The sequence below is a fragment of the Styela clava genome, chromosome 1 (assembly GCF_964204865.1).
Source record: "Styela clava chromosome 1, kaStyClav1.hap1.2, whole genome shotgun sequence".
NCBI lineage: Eukaryota > Metazoa > Chordata > Ascidiacea > Stolidobranchia > Styelidae > Styela > Styela clava.
Genome location: NC_135250.1, coordinates 17,070,710 through 17,094,583, shown reverse-complemented (window position 1 = coordinate 17,094,583; position 23,874 = coordinate 17,070,710). Strand labels below are relative to the sequence as shown.

Here is a 23,874-nt window from a genome sequence, read left to right as displayed (position 1 = left end):
CTGTTAGACACTTTCGTATCTTACGCGATAGCTCACGAACGCGAGGTCGAATCTGCTCCAAATTTTGCATGTGCAATTATCATATCTCGGACCAGAAGTGACCTATTGATTTTGGATATATCATGTCGTATAATTAGCAAGTAATTAATTAATTAGTGATGGGACACGCGGTGTCACTATGGAGTCAGGGCGAATGAATCGAAACCGCAGTTTCTGTTTTGGAGGATCCCCTAACTTTCAATCGATAAGTCTTCGCTCTCCGACCGATATTCTCATTTGTAAAGGCAATGCTTGAATCAATTATCACGAATAAGCAAAATGGCGATGCATCTAGATTCTAAACTCTAAAGCAGGGGTCGGCAACCTTTTGGCACTCGCGGGCCAAAATTAAAGGTTGCAAATACTGGCGGGCCGGACATATTTTGGCGCTCCCGAAGTATGTGTAGCAAGATGACGCACAACCTGAACTCTAATTTAGTACACATACTATGTTCAGGTTGTGCGCCATCTTGGTACACATACTTCCGGAGCGCCCATATTTTTTTAAGAAAATTATGAATCTTTGTAATGTTCATATTGGAAAATAATAATTTGCACGCATATATGCTTCCAATCATCGATGTGATTTTTTTTCGCATGGTTTATCAAATTCGGATAGAGATTTCCCTCAAGAAGATACTTTTTATAAAATCAACCAGTGACACATCTCTCGAATAGAAGGATTTCATTTCCTCTATGCATTGCATCTCAAGAAGCTGCATTTGAATATTTTTTGCAAACGTTACTACGTTGACATCAAACGGAGTACTAAACAGCCTGAATTCGTTTTCAAGAGAACTAAAGTCAGCAAAGCGGGAGGAAAAATCGCTTCGTAACTCCCGCCTCGATTTTTACCAGTCACTGCCGGGGCTCCATCAGTGGATATTGATATCATATTTGATAGATCGAGGTCCATGTCTCCAATGCATAGCAGCAATGCGCTCAGAATATTTGCACCTGTTGTAGTTCCCTTCGTAGGAACTAGTTCGACAATCTCTTCAACAACGTCAAAAGCTTCTTTTACTCCGCGCACGAAAACTGAAACCTGAGCTGTGTCTGCCGCATCCGTACCCGCGTCAATTGCTATTGAGAAGAATTGTAAGTTCTTGATGATATCCTTCTGGCGACGTTTCACATCTCTTGACATTTCTTCTATTCGCCGAGTCACGGTTCTAGCAGAAAGGCTGATATTTGAGAACAACTTTTTTTTTTATCAGAACTTACAATACCAACGAATTTGGCATCTACAAAGGGCTCCATGTGTTCTGCAATTAATTTTTCCACTCCAATTTTTCTTTCAGGAAGAAAGAACTTTGCTTTTCTAAACTGTCTTTTAATTGTTTTATCTTGTCCTTCCTCCTTTGGCTATCTAGTTCTGAAAATTTGGGATGCTTTGGGATACGCGTTCGAGGAAACGCCATAAAGCAGCACATTTTGGAGACGTGTCGTAGCACACGAAAAACGAATCCCATAGAGCTCACAGAAATATTTGAAATAAATAAAAGTAATACCGTTTAATTAATAAAAACCAGATATTAACGAAACAATCCATAGCTCTGTGTTTAATAACATGCTCCTCGAGCGTATATTGTAAAATTAAGTTATGGTAAAAATTTACCCTTTCGCAAAATTCACAAATTCGACGTTTTGGCTCTAAATTTTGATGAAGCGTCGCGGGCCGGATTACGTTGCTCCGCAGGCCGGATCCGGTCCGTAGGCTGCCGACCCCTGCTCTAAAGCATGTATTCGATAAAATAATTGAATGTTTTTATGTATCATAATGAATGGAACAGATATGGTAACATAAATAATGCACATCAAAAATATTTGCATATCAGGGTGTTTATGAACTTTATCCAACGATGATACCCACGCGAGTTTATCGCCGGTAAGCGGGTGTTTCATTGCATGTGCCGATTTTGAAGAATTTTTCTTGAACTGTGCATAAAAAAATAACCTTTTTATATTCTAGAGCAGTGATTCCCAAAGGGGGCGATATCGCCCCCCGGTGGGCGAAAATGATACAGAAGGGGGCGAAAAAGTCGAAGGGGGCGATTTCGCGAAAACTGGTTTTGCTCGGCGCATCGTGCACTTGATTACTGTACTATGCGTGCTTTCGTGGGTTTGAATCACATGGGCGATCTCACACGCGAAGGGATTGCTGGACTCGTCTTCGCAGTGAGGTACGGTAATTTGCGTATCCCAGTGGTCGGGTAATCTGGCCAGGGACGCTGAATGGACCTTTCCCCGACCTTTGACCACGGAAAATTCTTCCCATACTTTACCATTCTAAAATTTTCGATGCTTATTTTAGGAGTGGTTTCGCGAGTTGTTGCCTATAAAATGAAGGATTTGTTTCAAACTATCATTCTAATTCATACCATTCAACAATCTGTTTTTTAAAAGTACCGGTAAAGAATTTTAGCCTAGTCTATCACAGCTATTTCTACACTAATTTTTGATTACTGCAATTAAATTAAAACTCCTAGGATGACAAGGTGATCATTGACTTATTTTATTTAAATTTCCGAAAAACAACTAAAAACTAACGAATATTATTCAAAATCGCAAAAATGAGGTAATGTTCACGACCACGCCTGAAAGTCTGGCTGAGTGAGGAATGTGTCTGAGTGGATGCGAAAGGGGGCATTGTTACGTTTATTTTTGCATCTTGTTGATTGGCCAATGTCACCAAAGTAAACAAGGAAGTCTATGCCAGGGGAAACATCCAAAACGGCGGTTTTACCGATGAATTAATTTTATTTATTATCTACGCTCGAAGAGTAAATTACATTTTTTACGTAACAGAATTTATCGTGAGACACGTTCAAACTAAATTTTTATCATATCCTAAAAATTATATTGAACATTGAATATTGAACTCGTTTAACTCGCCTATACAATTTAATTACAATTAGACAAATGAAAACACGCAGAAAAGTTGATGCTGAGTGCAGGGGTTTAATAGCGCAGTAAATATTCGAATATATTGCAATGCAATCAAATCAAAAGTTTCATGGTGCTTTTGCTAATAATTTTAAAGTGCTTAATGAACTGAGTAGATGTCGATGCCAAAACATAGAAGTGTCAGATTTGAATATTATTAGTAGGTATTATTAGTATTATTTGGCCACTATGAAATATATAGATACGCATCTTGCCAATTTGTCATTGCCCTTAATTACAAAACCAACAAGAAGGAATTCGCACCTCCAGCACACTAATCGATAATATTTTCACCAACGCCATAAACTATGATTTATCGAGCTTTGTTATTTTAACTGATATAAGTGACAATTACCCACAATTTTGCACCGTCTCTACTCCAATATTTACAAGAAGACAAAATCAAATTTTCAGGCGTGATATGAGAAATTTCTTTATTGATATGTATAGATCTGACATAGAATCATCTATCCTCCCAATATCAAATTGCCAAATTACATGTGATAATTTAAATATTTTATTTGACTCATTTGTAGCAATTATTAAATCATTAAGCATTGATGCTCACGCACCAATAAAACCATTGAGTCGGCATAAAACTAGACTTCTAGCCAAACCTTGGATAACCAAGGGAATTCGTGTTTCAGTTAAAAGGAAACATAAAATGTATAAAACTCACTTCAAAAATGGTACTAACACGCAATATAGAACGTATAAAACTTATAGCAATTTACTGGCAGTTCTCATAAACAAGGCCAACAAAATGTACTACTTTAATAAAATTAAACAGGTCAGTGGTGATATTAGATCCACTCGGGACCTAATTGGTCGAATAGTTAACATCAAAAAAGAGAGAACGCCAGTGACTGCGACAGCATCGTCAAGTTCATATTATGTCCCAAGATATTCATCAAGCAGGACACAGAAATCCATAAAATACACGGGTGTGAAACTGTGGAATGCCTTACCAAGTACAATTAAATCTTTAGGCTATTACGGTTTCAAATTATATCTAAAAAGTAAATATATTAGTTATTATCTCTCTTCCATCAGCCATTGATTGGAGTATTCAGTATGATTCGCCATCTTCTGTCCATAGCCTAGTAGTCGCATTTGTAGACTGTCGCCATGGCTGCCCAAAAAGCCGGAGGAACTATAGGTGTAAGGAGTCTATTTCTAAAGTACCCGGTACTTTAACTTTACCAACCTTGGTGCAACCTCTACACTAAAATGCCAAAATTCGTTATATTTTAATTTATTGAGCAAGCATATGCCTACCATTCTTTCGTAAATTTTATGGCCACTTACTGTGGAGCGTATTGTATATATATATATATATATATACATACATATCAACGTTTTATGATTTACTAGAGCTTACCAACTTCTATTCAATTAATCACTTACAATTTTGTCTTTGGTCTAACCATTTTCCCCTCGCTTGTCGTTTGTCTTTTATGTAACTTATATACATTTATTCAAATATGCCTTTTTTATAAATTTATAGTTGAGTTGTGTTTTTCTTTTTTTTTCTCTATTATATGATTTTAGTAAAGTTGCGTTTGCTGCGAATTTTTTCAATGATTCACAATATGTTCATCATAACGACTATTGCATAGTCAATGTTTGTAGCAAATGTAGTTATTTTTTTACACTGAACCAGTAACAACGCTTTAGGTGTCGCTGCTTGAAGACCTAATATGGTCCCTCGCGACTCCTGTCGCACAAATATCATTATTATTATTTATTGTACCAATTTTTTGTGCATTTGATGTTTTTGTGACGACGAATAAATGATTGATTGATTGCAATAGGGGCAAAAATTCATATTTTATTCGAGAGATTCATCACTGCTTAATTTTTGTAAGAATGTATCTTTTTAAAGAAAATCTTTATCAAAATTTCACAAACCATGCGAAAACATTCACTTCGATGTGTGGAAGTACATATTTGGGCGAACAATTATTGGACACGAAGTGGACATAACGATCGTTTCAATATTATGTTGGTCTTGTTGTTGCTCTTTGACACTTTTTGGACATCTAGTGGAAAATCTAAAAAACCGCTTTTCTCTTTCATTACTGGACCGATTGCTTCGAAATTTTTACTGGTTAAAAGATAAAGGCTATTACTTTTATTTAATTCAAATATTTCTGTTAGCTCTGTGAGATTTGTTTTTGTTTGCTATGACATCATTAAACGTTCTGCCGACATCGGACGCCATTTTGTGTCCTACTGTACTGCTTCGCTTGGTGTGAATATATTTGTAGACTGCGAACAGACGTGTCCATATATTTGGGCCTAGCTCTCTTGTTTTTGAAAATGAACATTACAAAGAACAAGCAAAGAACTAGGATTAGTGACTAGGATTTAGAAAATCTTCCAATCTTGGCGTCGTAAAGCTATCAAGCGTGATGCAGCAACAAGACAGTGTCACATTAAATGTCATTGTAATAATTTTTTAATAAGATGACTGAGTTGAGTTCACGAATTGTCGGAGTTTTTGCACGATGTTCCGTTTTTAACTTTCAAAAAATATATGCGATTCGCAAAAGAATAGCAATCCTAAATTTTGTCCTGCGAGCGACTTAAAATTTGCCGACTCCTGAACCATCCGAGTCCACAAATCCAAAACAAATGGCTGATTAATTCTATGAACTGGTGATCGGACTGTAGGACGTGGTAGGATGAGGAATGGGGATGACTTTTACCGAATACCGTTATATATCATGTATTTTGGTGAAGGTCATCAGGCTTTAGGGATGTACCTAAATTATTATTATAAGTTTTGAAAATTTAATTTTGTTTTCATTCCTTCAATTTGAAACGGGGTGAATTTAGGGAGTTAAATGCTATATGCGTGACACTATTGCTATCAAAACAACTAAATCGCTATTCCATCAGTAAACGGGGTAATTATAGATATAATAAAAAACTCGCCGAAGAACACCAAGCTCATCAATCTCATTGAAAAACACTATAAACTATGATTTGTCTTCTTATTTGGTCTGTAATATATTCGTTTCAGAATTTCAAATTTTTTTTGCAGTGCCGGGGGGGCGATGAAGTTGTATAAACTAGTTTAGGGGGGCGATGGTACAAAAAGTTTGGGAACCACTGATATAGACTACCTGTATAACTACATGTTTCTGCTTAAACTTGTGATATACCGGTACCTAAAAAATTGTCTTTATACCATACTTGACTATGGAAAAATTTTTCCTTTTTTAAATATCGAAATCATTAATTTTATAGAAAAATTATCTAACTACGTGGGGCTTACAGGGGGACTGACTACTGATAGCTAATTTTACGGTAGTTAATCACATCGTTGATCGTTCGTGAGACTAAATTTTGATTACTGCAACTAAACTAAAGCTCCACATAGCCTAAGTCATCATGAAAATTAAGTTATACAATTATCTTTTGGAAACAGAACTAAAAACTGACAAATAACACGCAAAACTATAAAAACGAGAAAATGCTTACAACCCTGCCTGAACGGGTGCAGAAACTGCAATGATTTTCTTGTTGGTTATGTTTAGGCGTTAAGTAAACAAGGTACTATTATTATACACTAAATATTGTATTTCCTAAGATTTTAATAATAGACACTAGAAAAGAATTAAATAAGCCAAAAAAGGCCAAATAGCCAAACAGAAATTCTGACGCCAAACGTGTTTGAAAAAAGTCGAAAATGGCTAATTTGGCCTTAAAAAAGCCACGCCACAATGGGACAAGTTAGTTGCACAGGGTTGCGCAGCAGAGATGAGCGGAGTCAGGATTTTCAGACTCCGACTCTGTCCTGATCCGAAAACGATATTCGAATTCTGAGTCCGACTCCGAACAAGGAAAACTATGACTCATGTTTCGCTCCTGTTGACAAATCTAATTTTGACATATTTTAGTGTTCACTACATCAAAAACATGCTGCGTTGATGTATTTTATGTTCATTACACACACTACAAACATCTGAAACATTTGAAAATATTCATTATTATATTTCCCAAACTCACATTTAAACTTTGTTAATAGTTTTTTTTTGAATCGCTGAAATTTACATTGCTGCCTGTAACAAAAACCACATAGGGAGTGACTATGTATCAGTGTTCACTACAACTGATCTAAACATTGCAAAGTCTGCGGTATTACGTACGCTAGCACACACTCATTACTATGTTCAATAAAACATCAATATTATATTGTGAGATCAAATGGCACCTATGAATAATCAGGTTGACTGCCAGTTGCCAGCACATCAAAACACTATGAAAACAAAGTAGCGCTGCATTTATAACTATGTGGCATTCATGCATTATCTGATTATAGTCAGGAATCGTATAAAAAATTAGTTATAGTCCCTATTTCAGGAATAATTTAGAAGTTTCATTTGAAAATTTGAGTAATTTTAACCCCACAGTATGATTGAAAAATGCATTTATCCAATTATCGAAAAATATGGAAAAAAGGCAACCAACCAAAACTTTACACATTTTCTAATTCAAACGGTATATCTAGGCGCTGTCTTTCAAACATGACTCAATTTAATGCATATTTGATTACCATATGCTAAAACAATTTTTACCAATGCTTGGGAATAATAGTTTGCTTGAGGCTTGGCCAACCCACAGTCCCATGAATTCAGTGTTCGCTACAATCACATTTAACCATTGCAAAGTCTGCATAGAACTAATGCTGCATAGCCACAATTACATTCAAGTATTTAACATTATTCTTCGCCAAAAGAATGTTTCATCTGTTCGTTATACAGCTACCGGTACCAGGTTATAGTGTTCAACATAACAGTGAACAGTCCCGGTTATACGATACCGGTACGGTGCATTTCTTTGGCACCGGTAATGCACAACAAATTAACGGCACATACAGGCATGCGAGTTTTCGCTACTACTTGGCAACCCAGAATTCTGTTAAATATTACATCTGGTTCAAGCTTGTACCCCAGTGGTAAACACGGATTCACCAATGGTGTCAGTCTAACGAGGCACGATTGTGTTTTAATATTTATGTACAGATAATTTAAGTCCGTTTAAAATTTAAATTATGCCTGTACGTATGGTACTTCTATCGGTTATATTATAGATTTAGTTGGGACTCCTGATTGACTCCGGGCAACCGAGAATATTCCCACTCCTGATCCGATCCTGTTTGCTGAAAACACTGCCGAAGTCCTGAATCAACACTATTGCGCAGCACAGTTCACATATGCAGTGGTGGTTGGAGTCGAGTAACTGGATCTAACTGTCGGGCGAATTAGGGCTCAGAATTCACACACCAACGCATATGCAATAACTAGACAAGAAATATAAATAAAACAATAAAAAATCGCACAATTCCAGTCCCGCCACAATTATTTAGATAACATCACAATTTATGGGGATGATCAACCACAACATGATAAACGATTGAAAGCTCTTATAAATGCTGTGGAGGGGCAAGGTTTAACATTAAATAAAAATAAGTCTGTATTTTCAGTGACTGAACTAAAATTCTTTGGGCATTTGGTATCACATGGCAAAATTCGGCCAGATCCTGATCATTTACAACCTCTTATTAATCTTAAAACACCATTATAACGTTGCTTGGGATTGTTTGCTTACTATTCGAAATGGATATCTAAATTTTCTGAAATATTCAAGCCACTTACGACTAATACATTGTTTCCCCTTAAAGACAAAGCTTAATCTTATTTTAATCAATTGAAAGCTGATTTGTTCAAAGCGTGCTAGGGGTGCACATATGAAGATGAACCGTTTGTTATTGAGTGTGGTGCGTCCAAATTTACCATTGCAGCCATTTTGAGTCAAAGAGGAAGGCCGGTCGCATTTAACTCTCGAACACTCATGAAATCAGGAATGAGGCATCCGACAGTAGAAAAATCATGGTGTTCGTCGACTACTTCATTTCATACGCTCTCAATCTCTGCTCTTTTCTGTTGACGATGTGAACAGGAAATGCGCTAATCGTCGACAATGTGGTCAAATAAAACCCAACTTTTATAGATTCGATGGTAGCTATCATTTGGTTAGAGCTACTCGGGCCTGGGAGAGAGTTAGTATTGATTTTGAATGTATCGTCGCAAGAAAACGACGATATTTACTTGTGATATTGGAGTATAGTAGATTTCCTTTTGTATACCCATGTGCGGACATGACTGCAATCATACTAAATGTCTCGCATCATTATTTTCTTTGTTTGATTTACCGGAGTATGATCACAGCGACAGAGGAACTTCCTATTTGGGTAATGCAATTAGCAATACAACTCATTATCATCCGAAATGAAATTCCCAATGCGAAAGAGCAAATCAGGCCATATGAGAAACTATCAAACTAATGCTCTTATCAAGAAAATCTGCCCGAAAGTGCTTGAGAGGAAGTTCTACCAGACGCTTTACATGCGACAAGATCACTTTTTTGCACCTCCACTGATACTACGCCACATAATCGCTTGTTCAATTTTGAATGACGCTTTATGCTTGGAAACTCTGTACGATTCTGGCTATTGAATGACGGTAAAGTACTCTTACACAAATTCGTACGAGCAAAAAGTGACCCGATTTGTGAAAAAGTTGAGCTTCTTGAAGCTAAAACCAAGTACTCGTTAATCCGTTATCCTGATGGTCGAGAATAGACGGTTTCAACGAGTGATCTGGCGCGATTCCCTGAAACTGTTTAATCTGACAGCAAGCAATTGGAAATTGAAAAGATTTAATCCGTATCGGAATTAGCCCGTCAGGATGCGCTATTCAGTTTTGAGGTTCCCGATTTGAAGAACGATGACACAATTCCTTCTGATGACTTAGTTGAGGTAGCAGATAAAAGTTCTACTCCAATTAAGAAGGAAAAGATTCCTATTCCTCGGCCGAGTCGTTTAAAAAGGGCGCCCGATCATTATGTAGACTGGGGCGACTTTTGAATTCCTTTATTCAAGATTAATGTTTCCATGCTTCTGTTATTATTATACTTTTATTGTTTTACTTTTATCAGCTGGGGAGATTGTGGTGATTTTTGTCTTAAAATCTATCAACGCATAAAACAGTCACGACATTTGACCCTGCTGTCGTATAGTGTTCATCCTTTAATACCATGGTGTATTGATTTGAAAGTCATTCTTTGCGTTGTGCTGCCTAAGACTATTAGTTGACTTTGAGATAATAAAAGCAAGTATACAAGTTTGTTCCTTTCTGTATTAGGTTCATCACAAGTAGTTTCAAAACTCTAGAATTCTAACTTTTGAATTAAATATTATAACCTTGGGTGTCTCTGCTCTATGACCAGCTTTGGTTCAACGCGACTTCTCTTCCCCAGTAAAACTGTGTGAATTATCATTTTCTCGTAATTTGTTTGTGCTTGTGATATTTTTTTTACTGGTTGGAAAAATAAACTTGACTTGACTTCTGGCTCTTACCTAAGGTAGATGGGATTTCGATATTTATCAATTTTGCTCGGCTAAATGTCCAGTATCTATAGGATGAGAGACTGACTGGGTACGGGATAGCAAATAACAGTACCAGTACTTCTGTAGTCCCTGAGTATATCTCAATTCTTATTACTGTGCTATAATTTGTATAAAGTTTAAATTACTACCCAATAGATGTAATCACGGTTGTAAAATACAAAGAAATAAACCTCTGTTCAATGTTTTTACCACATATCCGTCTGAAGTGAAAGATATTGATATTGAATTGCATACAAAATGTATGAGACGTACCGATAAGTGAATTGGCAAAAAATCGTCTGCTAACCAACTAATCGCCTATAATTCCAACTGCCTTAATAATTTAGCGCGCCCGTGGTTTAGTTTTGCGTGAGCTTTTTGTTGATCTAATACAACTAATGAAACGAAAATCTGTGTATTATGATATTTTACTCGGGTTATTCAATAATAAGATCAGTTACATTTGATCATTAAGTTTTAAATCTCGAATAACTCGATAGCAAAATCCCAAATTTAAATTTTTATATACAACACATTATTTCATGCGGGCAATATATTTTAACAGTATATCGGCGTGTTTCAGCCATGAAGTCGAATAAAGGCTAAATAATATTTTTTTTGATATATGTATACATAAGGCAGCGATCGTTTGTTTGGCAAATAATTAAACTAATCTGTAAACACATTTTGGCATTAAAGATGTTACTTAAAAGTATATAATACATGCTCTCGAAAATGCCATTGAGGTGGTAATAAAATATCTGTAGATTATAAGTCATATGTAACTTAAACTTTCTCCATGATTTATGTAAAATGGTGGAAGCGTAGTAAAGCAATAGTAGTTGATTAAAATGTTGACATAAGTCTTATATATAGAATACTAACGTTAATCTTCGTATGCTCAATGTTAAAGACATTAATATGGTTAGGGGAGACTTTACTTTTCTTTGCCATTTTTCAGAAAATTTGCCAAATTAGTGAAATTACAGAGATCTACACACAATTAAGTATGAAAGTAGAGAGTGTTCATGAGGCCTTGGCCTAATGAGAGCTTGGCCTAATGAGAGAAGGTCAGGAATGATTTTGGAAAACTTATATTTCAATATTGATCGTTTCCTACAATATTGTTAAATTCTTTTTTTGTGAGATTTGTTCAAGCAAAAGTTTCCAAGTGGACGTTTAAGATTCCTTTCTTTCTACTCTTCTTCGTCAGATGATGAAGATGAAGATTCGCTGGATCTATCGACTCTTTTTTCAGATGTCTTAGAAGATACAATTTTGCCATCCCTGAAGAAGAGTGTCAATTAGCGTGAACATTTAATCGTAAAAAGGTTTTTTAAATATAACTGCATCTCTATTAGAAAAGAAATACGTTGAAAAGATATGTGTTGCATCGCACGAGAATTCTCTACTCTGTGCCTGGAAGCATAGAAATATCTCACCTAGTTTCTATTGTCTTGATTATAACCTTCTTTGAAGTTTTGGTTTTTGTAGAAACCTCGTCATCACTTTCCGAACTCGAGCTGCTTGAAAGCCTGAAAACATGTGTAATTTTGAGTTAATTACTCCACGTAATGCGAATGATAATAAAAAGGAACGCAAAAGCGAGATTTTTGGCTGACCGGTCGGGACGCCGGGACAAGACGTTGAAAAGTGGAACTGTCCCGCCTAAAACGGGACGTATGGTAAGTCTAATATTGAATGCATTTGAAAAAAAAATAAAAAAAACGCTGAAGGACAATTATTTAATATAATCTTCGACAGAAATACGACATTTGTAGTCTATTGCATATAACTAATAAATACTTGATAACTTATTTGAACAAGATTTATATTTGGGTAATTTATCTAATTCCGATTGATCAATAAACTCATAAAGAGACGTACTTTCCGTCTCCTTCTCCCTCAAGTAGGCGCCGGTATGTTCTGATTTCCTTCTCAAGAGATAGTTTGACGCTCATTAGACGCTTATATTCCGCAAGATGACGTTTCATTTCACCAGTAGCATGCTCCAAGTCGGTGCCTATGCGAGCAAGTCGATCTTGATACCTATAAAAATAAAATGTTTGCATATAATCACTTGAACATTTGAATTTTTTTTCAAACGCGAACATTAGTAAGACTTCCAGGTCATCTCAAGAACGGCAATACACCAAAATTACATTATTACAACGAAAGGCTCAAGCGCCGGTTTGTTTAAACATTTGTACATTCTTGTTATACAAATGTGTGCAGTTCAGACCAATACTGAAACACAAAGATTGAGAACCACCTTGTAACTTCTGATTCATAACGTTTCTCCACATCAGCCAGATTGCGCTCCAAGTAGTCATTCTGAAAAAAAGTAAAATTTATCAAAATTTTAAGTGGAGGAAGTGAATCAATACGGATTCATAAATGAAGAGTGGTATTATGTCGTTTGCCAGAATCTTCGTTTCAATTTACAATTGATCAATTCGGTTATTTAGCCACAACTTATTGCACAAAAATTGTGGATGGTATACCGAGCCGTAAACAAAACGAACGCGCGTCAACTTTTACGAGTATCTGATGAGGTGATTAGAGAATGATCGTCACCTGAGGGCATAGCATCAACTACAATTAAATTTTAGATATACTTTGTTGGTATTTTAGAAAGACTGGTGGAACTGAGAGTGTATCCGTTAAAATATAGCTGTCAAACTGATAAAATTTGATTACCTAATAATTTTTACAATTTTCAACAAACAGGCATTTATGAATCATATCCATAACCGTCGTGAATACCATATTTCAACCAAATTGTCACATTATAGTTTTGCTCATTGTTGCACTCCACAAGTTATGTGGCATGGACTGTTCACCAAGTTACATGTTATTTTGACGCTATTTGACTTCGATTCACAACACCTTATCGCGAAATATAAATATGTATGATTTTATTACCACGCGATGTAACCATATAAGGAATGTAATACGATAAGCCGCTAAACAACGCAAATCGCTAACGCAGTGCCGGCCGGTTCTCTTTGCCCCGAGGCTTAGACTGTTGTATGCATCTTTCCCACAACCAGTCGAGAAGACCGCTGATATCGTATTGTAAAAGCTATGTTTCAAATATACCGTATGTATATATACATTATCCATTTGAAATTACAGAGTTTAATAATCTTCACGTTTAACCTGTGCTGCTTAAATTGCATGCATTTCAACTAAGAAAGTAGGCTAGTTTAGGGATTTGTTCAAAAAGAATTGTTTTGAAACAATTATTTTAAATCAAGTTTTTTTTGCCTGTTTTGTTCAAAATGGCTGTACTATTTGATTTTTTTGTATTAAATAAGTTGAAGAAGAATGGATGTAAAAACTTGCAATAAATTTTTCAAAACGCCACAAATATCGATAGAGGCTCATGAAGAAAAATGGATGTGAAAACTTGCAATAAATTTTTCAAAACGCCACAAATATCGATAGAGGCTCATGCACACCTTCTCAAGCTGTACTTCAGTGGTTGGCGCAGTAAGACGCAACCGATAACCCATTACGTGAACGACCCTGCTGCGATGAAACCACCTTGCGAAAATTGAAATGCGATCGAATAAACGAGTTTGTATAACCTTGAAAAACTCACTTCAACCTTAAAAAACAAAGTATGCTAAGCACAAATTATCCGAACAGTATTAACAGTAACAATGACTTCATTTTATGAGATCAATACATGACCTAGAAATCCATATTATGGCGTCATAACAGATTAGTTGTGGCGTCTTTGCATCAGAGGACTCTTAACATAGGCTATTAACATATGCTAGGCTAGGGTGTCTCATCGTTCATATCAGTAGATCACCGCCGATATAAGCATATTCTTCATTATCGCGACTCAAAACGTCTCTCTGATATCTCTGCTAAACATTCCGGGTGAAATCTTTTGACTTTGGTAAAAAAAAATTGATTTAAAACAAGCCCCTCTTTTAAAACACGAGTTTTTTTTTAGAATTAATAAACAACAAAACCCTACTAGTAATATCTGAGTGATGCTCAGCAAATTTCTTTGGTAGTTCAACAACGGTGTTTATGTTAAATATAAGAATGATATAAATGAAACTTGCAAAATGTGATTTTGGGCACTATTTTTGTGATAATTTAAAAATCTATATATAACCCATGAGTGCAAAAATTAGTTAGTGTGAACAAAACACTAAAATAGTAAGTAGTATGAGCAGTCAAAAAGTACATTTGTCTCACCGTTCCTCGAAGAGATTCAAGCTCCATTTCGAGTTGAGTAACTTGTTTTCTGTATTCTCCAATGTCTCCTTGTACCTTTTCAAGGTCGCCTTGGTTTGACTTTGCTTTATCTTCAAGATCTTCGAACTAGAAGTAGAAATCATTTGCAATTTATAACTGATAATGGCATTCGGCAAACACTTAAACTATTCGGCTCAAAATTTTGTCTCAATAAAAAATGGGTCACGCAAACTGACGTTTTTAACCGAACCGCATTGTTTGAAACTATATATGCGTTGTTAATCCTCCACTTGCAAATCTCTAGAATAACTTTTTTTACCTTCTTCTTATACCAAGCTTCAGCTTCATCTCTGTTCTGAATCACAATATCTTCGTATTGAGCTCTAATCTGTCGCAAAAGTTCTCCAACGTCAGGAGCGATTCCATCAACTTCAATGTTAACTCCTTGTTCAGCAATTTGTTTCTTAAGATCTTCAATTTCCTGTCAAATATTCATTTATATTTAAATTTATGTACATTCGTGTGGACGTTAGATCTTAAATCATTCGCTCGTACCTAAAAGCAGGCAATTCATACCACGATCCTGAAATCATATAATTATTATTTTTTAACAATCGGTTCATCAATTGCACGCCTGAAGCAATGCAACAAGTTTTAGTTCAGTCAATTAGGTAAATAGTTTGCCAATGCCATGCTTTGACCCTATTTTATCACGAATTTGTTATGTATCATAAATGAATACGGTAAGGTTATAGTTCAATTGGGTAATATTCCAGTGTTTTATTCATATTAGTGGTATTATTCAGTTTGTTGTGGGATATTTATTCTACATTTGATTGTTCGTTTACTAAACAAGCCTGCACTTGAGCAAGTGAAATTATGCAGTATATTAATCTAAATATATTCTCACTTCGTCATGTATCTTTCGGTTGTATTCAAGTTCTTCGCGTAAGGTTTCAATCTTTCGCTCAAGATCAACGCGCACCATTGTTGCGTCATCAACGTCTTTACGCAATCTTGCAAGTTCATCGTCCAATTCTTGACGTTGTTGACCTTCGAAGTCAAGTCTAACAACAAAAGAATTACCGATTTTGGTAAAGTTCTAATTTATAATAGACCATCCACGTTATGAAGTTTTATCCCGTACTTGGGAAGAAACAGATTAGTCACTACTAAACTGATATAAGAGGAGCGGAATTAAATATATCAGCTTATGGTAAGCAATAAATGACTGATAGTTTCATGAAATGGAAGCAAGCATGAAATTTGCGTAGTTACCAAATTGACCAATGAGAAGGTTGTACTCACTTCCATTTCAATTCTGATGCTTCTCCTCTCAAGTTATCTCTTGCCATTTCAGCTTTTATTTTGGCAACCGTGGCATCGTCTATTTGAGCACGGAGTTTTCGTAAGTTTTCACGTTTATCTTCACCCAAGTCAACATCTTTCTTAGCACTTGCTTCACGGATCTTCTTTTCAAGCATTTGGTTTTGTTCCTCCAAATAACGAACTAAATAATCATAAAAAGTTCAATGCATTTAAATATTTTACCTGTTCTCAAACTGACATCGTAAGGTCACATCTGTGATAAGATTTGATATAAAAGGTACATGACAACAACAGTCATTTCCGCAACATAAAATATAAGTCATTATTTTGTATGACAGTTAGGCGAAGGTCGGATATATGATGGGTTATTAAATTTGTTTCAAATGGCAACAACAAGATATCGCATGATGGCATTAAATATTGAAAGGGTATTGATATGTAGAATAGTGGTTTGTTTTTGAGAGAATTCGAACATGAAAAACAGCATAGTCTAGAACAGGGGTGGGCAACTTCTCTTGTCGGCGGGACAGATGTGAGAAAATGAAGTCCTCGGTGGGCCGGATTATAACATGAATAGTATCCAATATCTTAATCACATATTTATTCGCTAATGCAAGAAAGAAAATTATAAATCGCATTTAAAGTAAAGTTTGAATATTATAAAAAATAGAGACCAAAAAACACATAATGAATTTATCATAATGTACTAAAAGTGTAATAATGTGATATCATAATGTACTGATGTACAGTCAGCGGGCCGGTCAAGATCTCGTCCCGGGCCAGACCCGGCCCGCGGGTCGTATGTTGCCCACCCCTGGTCTAGAAGATAATATATTACGTGATTTATGACTATGTAAAAATTTGGCATAAGGAAAACATGTTTATGTTGAAATCTCTTACCTTTTTCGACGTATGATGCAAACCGAGAATTGAGTCCATTCAAAAGTTCCTTCTCATTCAATTTCAGTGAGCTAAAACCACCTTCAATGCCACCTGAAAACGAATACGAAATATAAGTGATATTTTTGCTACGAATTGTTGTACAGATATAAAACAGTGAATATCTACTTATGGAATTAGGTAGGATACGATATTTATTCGGGAAGAGAGGAAAGTCAATAAGACGGTTTAATCATATAGCGATACACGGCCTCTCGTCCGGTCCATATATCTCGTTCATGTCGGGTATGAGATTAGTTAGCCAGTTATTCGTTTTCATATGCATGAACTTGATGGAAACTTACGACCTGGTAATATTTTACTTTTGTATCAAAACATTGGTGTTAACCAATGTAATATCACTGAAAAACAATCAGGACATTCCAACCTAAACCAAGCATTTTTAGTTTTGTACGTTATGTCGCTGTGTTCGCTCACATCGTGCGGAAAAGATTTGGAAAAGAGTTTTGAAATTGGATAGACTCGTGAAAATGTCTTTCATTATTAATATATAAAATGCAACATTCAAGCTGAAAATTTATCTTTTTGCATAAAATTCAATATATGTCGCAGTCTTTGTACGATGAAATATCTTAAAATGCTTATTATGAAATAAATGCAGGAATATCTTTGAAGAATTACAAATGTTTTTGTCATTTTATAAATATACTGGACAATGTCACGAATGAGAAAGTTACCTGCGGACATGCCAGAAGCAGATATTCCCATTGAAGCTCCTGCGCTCCCACCTACACCCCCACTTGAAGAATAAGAGTATGAAACCCTTTTCGAAACAATCGGAGTTTCATGGATAAGACGAGAACCAAATCCCTTTGATCCAGCTGTTGAATATGCGGTTTGTCCTCCGAAAGTACGCCTGTAGCTTGAGTTTCGTCCTCTGGTATTCATATTGTTAATTTGTTTCAGTTACTGTGATAAGTACTGTACAGAATGATTAATAGTCGAGTCCAAAATATTAGCAAGAATGAAGAAATAAATTTAGTTCCACATTATTTCCTTTCTTTTGATCACGAGTAATAAGCTTATTATTTTAGTCATTGAAATATGAACAAGTCGTGGATTATTTCGTCGTGTTGATTTATATCAAATTGTGCTGTTTATAATTAAAAGAGCGATGAATAATGCGTAGTGTACCACTTTTATATTGTCATATTTATATACTTATTTGTATATTATGTATCATGAATATAGATCATCTGCTAGCAAACTTCCACTTGTCTTATACCAAAAAATGTTTAATAACGCATCTTCCTTTACAGCTACTGAGATTATTGAGGTCTATTTGACAGTGTTCTTGTTATTGGATTGAAGTCATTAACTTACTACCACGTAAATATAAATTTATATTTGTTTAATTTCAGTAACAAAAAGCGGCAATATATATAAATTACCACTTGATTGCGTGTAACGCTTTTGAGCATCACATTTGAAAGAAGCAAATGACTCCGTCTGAAAGTTTTTACCGATTTATATTTAATCGGCAGTTACAGAAGGGTAATTACTTCAAACAATGCAAGTAACAATCAGTGTCAACGTGTAATTGCATGGGTATATATATTTAAAAATGAAAAATAAATAAAAACAACTGGTATAATGGTCGTTGCCAGTGAGTTTACGGCATTGCAATTTACTGGAAGTGCGGCATTTGGTATACTATACTTTGCTTTCGATTAAGGACATACTTGAACAAAATTGCCATAAACGTGTATTGCCTAAGGTCCTGATTTTAATACATATAAAGTCATTGTCATATTATATATCTATAGTATATGTATCACCACGATAATTTTGCACAATAAAAGCCATTGTTATTAGACATTTGTTGCAAATTGCAGTTTGAACCGGGCGCGAGCTATACATTCACTGAAACTATGCTGTGTGTACTACCTGAATGACAAAGGTTTATGTATGAATAATTTGTCGCAGTTCATTCATCACAGCAAATTCCTGCATTAAAATGTCTTTTGCGTAGTTTCTAAATAATTTCTTTTAAATACTGCACAAAAGAAAATATGCTGTCATCGCGAACTCTTTGCTACTTGTTTCTTGATGTTAAATATAAATAACGTTCCCGTAATTGTCTGGCAACTTGTAATATTCATACAGCTTTCATTGAAGCAACTCTGAGACTATTTTGGGCGTGTCATAACTAGTAATACTTTTCTTGACGTAGCGTTGTTGCCTTGGGGCATAATTGTTGTAAACTGTCTAGCACTTTGAAAAAATTTAACGACACTATTTTTCATGCCTTTGGCACTTATTCACTAGCGATAAAATTCCCACGTATTTCTAACGATTGCTCCAATGACACGAATAAATCTGTTTCGTTTCTCGAATTCATTTGCAATAAAGGAACATATTTTGCAGAATATTCGTATATAAAAAGATGCCCTATATTCAGTTTCTTGAATAATTGTGGAATCGCCTGACGAAATGACACTCTGTAGCGAATTAACAAAACTTGGGGTGGACTACCTTTTTTAGCTGGGATTTGTTTGCGACTCTAGCAAAATATCTGGCATCCTCCGTACTTAATACTACTGTTACACAACAAAGAAAACGATTTATTTTTTGATTATAAATAAGTATGTATTCAATATGGAATATTACCCAAAAGTTTCTGCGCTCCGGAAGTATTTGTACCAAGATGACGCACAACCTGAACAACCCTAACCTGCTGGTACACATACTATGTTCAGGCTGTGTGCCATCTTGATACTGATGCTTCGGGAGCACCAAATTTATACATACGTAAATTATGTTCTAGCCCAGGGTAGTACAAACCCAGGCCCGCGGGCCACATGTGCCCCGCCTTTTTTTATTTGTGACCATCGTCGCATTTGCGCAAGGGCAAATAAAAAAATCGCATTTGGTTTTGTTTCGTCATAAAAAGAACCAGAAAAATCATTTGACATATTGTTAAATGACTAATGTCACTGAATTGACTAGTGGTATGGGTAGCTGATGCGACTAGCGAAGTTGAATATGTGGCCAACAGTCTCATTTTTTGTGGCCCGCATTGTATTTGCTGGGGTTTAATCAAATAAATCGCATTTGGTGTTGTTTAGTCATAAAAATAACCAAAGAAACATTTTGACTTATTGTTACATCACTAATATACCTGAATTGACAAGTATTAGGACGAGCGAAGATGAATGATGTGCTTGGCTAGTCTAAATTGTTAACTGACTTTCTATCTTTATGGTCGGAAATATATGCCAACAATGTAGGCATCGTAGAAAACTAAAAATTTAATGCAAAACCTATTAGCCTACGTTGACTTATGTATGATAACTGAATATTGATGTTATGGCCTGGGCCCTAACATTACAAATTCTGCCGTTTTTTTTTCAATCTATCTAAACAGATGCCAGCGACGCAGCACTCTCTCGCCGGCTGCCGAGGGGGCGCGCCCGGCCCCGCCCGCAGCCATCGACACACTCGAGTTAGCTCTGTCTTTCGCTCCCACAGGCCTTACCTAGAGTTAGGTTAGTATGCTTGCACGTACGGTCCCTTAACTTTTTTTTGGCTCGGCTTCTCTCGACGTCGATGCCGGCGACGCAGCACTCTCTCGCCCGCCGCCAAGGGGGCGCGCCCGGCCGGCCCGCCGCTTTCGGCTCACTCGAGTTAGCTCTGTCTTTCGCTCTTACGGGCTTTACCTAGGGTTAGGTTAGTATGCTTGCACGTGCGGTCTCTTACCTTTTTTCAAGTCTGCTTCTCTCGACGCCGATGCGGGCGACGCAGCATTCTCTCGCCCGCCGCCGAGGGGGCGCGCCCGGCCTCGCCCGCCGCTCTCGGCTCACCCGAGTTAGCTCTGTCTTTCGCTCTTACAGGCCTTACCTAGGGTTAGGTAAGTATGCTTGCAAGTGCGGTCTCTTAACTTTTTTCGGTTCGGCTTCTCTCGACGACGTTGCCGGCGACGCAGCACTTTCTCGCCCGCCGCCGAGGGCGCACGCCCGGCCACTCCCGCCGCTCTCGGCTCACTCGAGTTAGCTCTGTCTTTTGCTCTTACAGGCTTTACCTAGGGTTGGGTTAGTATACTTGCACGTGCGGTCTCTTAACTTTTTGCGGCTCGGCTTCTCTCGACGCCGATGCCGGCGAAGCAGCACTCTCTCGCGCGCCGCCGAGGGGGCGCGCCCGGCCCCGCCCGCCGCCATCGGCTCACTCGAGTTAGCTCAGTTTTTCGCTCTTACAGGCCTTACCTAGGGTTAGGTAAGTATGCTTGCACGTGTTTTTAGACGGTATTTCACTGTTTATAACCATGTTAGGAATGTTTCTAGTGTTTTTGGACGTTTTTTCACTGTTTTAAAGCTTTTTAGCAAGGTTTCTAGTGTTTTTAGACGGTTTTTCACTGTTTTTAAGCGTTTTAGCAATATTTCCAGTGTTTTTAGACGGGTTTTCACTGTTATTAAGCGTTTTAGCAATATTTCTAGTGTTTTTAGACGGGTTTTCCTTGTTTTTAAGCGTTTAAGAAAGGTTTCAAGTGTTTTTTGACGATTTTTCACTGTTTTTGGCGTTTTAGCAAGGTTACTAGTGTTTATAGACGGTTTTTACTGTTTTTAAGCGTTTTAGCGAGGTTTCTAGTGTTTTTAGACGTTTTTTCACTGTTTTTAAGCGTTTTAGCAAGGTTTCTAGTGTTTGTTGAGGTTTTTCTCTGTTTTCAAGCGTTTTAGCGAGGTTTCCAGGGTTTTTAGACGGTCCTCACTGTTTTCAAGAGTTTTAGCAAGGTTTCTGGTGTTTTTAGACGATTTGTCACTGTTTTTGACTGTTTTAGCAAGTTTTGACGGTATTACACTGTTTATAACCATGTTAGCAATGTTTCTAGTGCTTTTAGACGGTTTTTCACTGTTTTCAAGCGTTTTAGCAAGGTTTCTGGTGTTTTTAGACGTCTTTCTACTGTTTTCAAGCGTTTTAGCAAGGTTTCTAGTGTTTTTTGACGGTTTTCAACTGTTTTTAGCCTTTTAGCAAGGTTTTTAGTGTTTTTTGACGGTTTTTCACTGTTTTCAAGCGTTTTAGCAAGGTCTCCAGTGTTTTTACATGGTTTTTCACTGTTTTTAAGCGTTTAAGCAAGGTTTCTAGTGTTTTTAAACGGGTTTTCACTATTTTTAACGGGTTTTCACTATTTTTAGGCGTTTTAGCAAGATTTCTAGTGTTTTTAGACGGTTTTTCACTGTTTTTAAGCGTTTTAGCAGGGTTTCTAGTGTTTTTAGACGGTTTTCCAGTGTTTTTAAACGTTTTACCAAGGTTTCTAGAGTTTTTAGACGTTTTTACACTATTTTTAGGCGTTTTAGCAAGATTTCTAGTGTTTTTAGACCTTTTTTCATTGCTTCTTATGCGTTTTAGCAAGATTTCCACTGTTTTTAGACAATTTTTCAATGTTTATAGAGGTTTTTTCACTGTTTTTAAGCGTTTTAGCAAGGTTTGTAGTGTTTTTTGACGGTTTTTCACTGTCTTAGCAAAGTTTCTAGTGTTTTTAACGGGTTTTCACAGTTTTTAGGCGTTTTTGCAAGATTTCTAGTGTTTTAGACGGTTTTCCACTGTTTTAAGCGTTTTGACAAGTTTTCAAGTGTTTTTCGACGGGTTTTAACTGTTTTTAGGCGTTTTAGCAAGGTTTCCAGTGTTTTTATACGGTTTTCCACAGCTTTTAAGCGTTTTAGCAATTTTCTAGTATTTTTTGACGGGTTTTCACTGTTTTTGAGCGTTTTAGCAAGTTTTCTAGTGTTTTTAGATGGTATTTCACTGTTTTCAACCGTTTTAGCAAGGTTTCCAGTGTTTTTAGACGTTTTTTCGCTGTTTTTAAGCGTTTTAGCAAGGGTTCTAGTGTTTTTAGACGGTTTTTCACTGTTGTTAAGCGTTTTGGCAAGATTTCTAGTGTTTTCAAACGGTTTTCACTGTTTTTGAGCGTTTCAGCAAGGTTTTCAGTGTTTTTAGACGATTTTTCACTGGTTTCAAGCGTTTTAGCAAAGTTTCAAGTGTTTTTAATGGGATTTCACAGTTTTTAGGTGTTTTAGCAAGTTTTCTAGTGTTTTTAGATGGTATTTCACTGTTTTCAATCGTTTTAGCAAGGTTTCTAGTGTTTTTAGACGATATTCCACTGTTTTTACGCATTTTAGCAAGGTTTCCAGTGTTTTTAGACGTTTTTTTCACTGTTTTTAGGCGTTTTTGCAATCTTTCTAGTGTTTCTAGCGGTTTTTCATTGTTTTTTAGCGTTCAAGCAGGGTTACAGGTGTTTTTAGACGTTTTTTAACTGTTGTTAAGCGTTTTAGCAAGATTTCTAGTGTTTTCAGACGGTTCTCAGTGTTTTTAAGCGTTTTATCAAGGTTTCTAGTGTTTTTAGACGGGTTTTCACTGTTTTTAGGCGTATTAGCAAGATTTCTATTGTTTTTAGACGGTTTTTCACTATTTTAAGCGTTTAAGCAAGGTTTCTAGTGTTTTTAGACGTTTTTTCACTGTTTTTAAGCGTTTTAGCAAGGTTTCCAGTGTTTTTTGACGGTTTTCCACTGTTTATAAGCGTTTTAGCAAGATTTCTAGTGTCTTTTGACGGGTTTTCTCTGTTTTTAAGCGTTTTAGCAAAGTTTCTAGTGTTTTTAGACCTTTTTTCATTGCTTCTTATGCGTTTTAGCAAGATTTCCACTGTTTTTAGACAATTTTTCAATGTTTATAGAGGTTTTTTCACTGTTTTTAAGCGTTTTAGCAAGGTTTGTAGTGTTTTTTGACGGTTTTTCACTGTCTTAGCAAAGTTTCTAGTGTTTTTAACGGGTTTTCACAGTTTTTAGGCGTTTTTGCAAGATTTCTAGTGTTTTAGACGGTTTTCCACTGTTTTAAGCGTTTTGACAAGTTTTCAAGTGTTTTTCGACGGGTTTTAACTGTTTTTAGGCGTTTTAGCAAGGTTTTCAGTGTTTTTATACGGTTTTCCACAG

At 36.3% G+C, this 23,874-nt stretch overlaps 2 protein-coding genes across 2 annotated transcripts; both read right to left on the bottom strand.

The window, feature by feature from the left end:
• Positions 1 to 784: 784 nt before the first annotated feature.
• On the bottom strand, positions 785 to 1,186 carry LOC144427165 (general transcription factor II-I repeat domain-containing protein 2A-like). Its single transcript, XM_078115934.1, has one exon. The coding sequence runs from the start codon at positions 1,184 to 1,186 to the stop codon at positions 785 to 787; it is 402 nt and encodes a 133-aa protein (XP_077972060.1).
• Positions 1,187 to 10,854: 9,668 nt separating this feature from the next.
• On the bottom strand, positions 10,855 to 18,026 carry LOC120348267 (glial fibrillary acidic protein). Its single transcript, XM_078110892.1, has 10 exons — positions 17,632 to 18,026; positions 16,895 to 16,987; positions 15,974 to 16,175; positions 15,576 to 15,732; positions 14,985 to 15,146; positions 14,666 to 14,791; positions 12,717 to 12,778; positions 12,332 to 12,493; positions 11,887 to 11,979; positions 10,855 to 11,731 (listed from the first exon to the last, which is right to left on the bottom strand). Exons 1-10 carry the CDS (start codon positions 17,840 to 17,842, stop codon positions 11,641 to 11,643), a joined length of 1,359 nt encoding a protein of 452 aa, XP_077967018.1. The 5' UTR covers positions 17,843 to 18,026; the 3' UTR covers positions 10,855 to 11,640.
• Between the last annotated feature and the right edge of the window lie 5,848 nt (positions 18,027 to 23,874).

Excerpts from the sequence above, each read along its gene's own strand:
- LOC144427165 (XM_078115934.1), bottom strand. The coding sequence starts at position 1,186 with ATGTCAAGAGATGTGAAACGTCGCCAGAAGGATATCATCAAGAACTTA.
- LOC120348267 (XM_078110892.1), bottom strand. The coding sequence starts at position 17,842 with ATGAATACCAGAGGACGAAACTCAAGCTACAGGCGTACTTTCGGAGGA. Across the intron at positions 16,176-16,894 it reads TGCATCATACGTCGAAAAAG|TTCGTTATTTGGAGGAACAA; the intron begins GTAAGAGATTTC and ends ATGATTATTTAG. Across the intron at positions 11,732-11,886 it reads ATCAAGACAATAGAAACTAG|GGATGGCAAAATTGTATCTT; the intron begins GTGAGATATTTC and ends ACTCTTCTTCAG.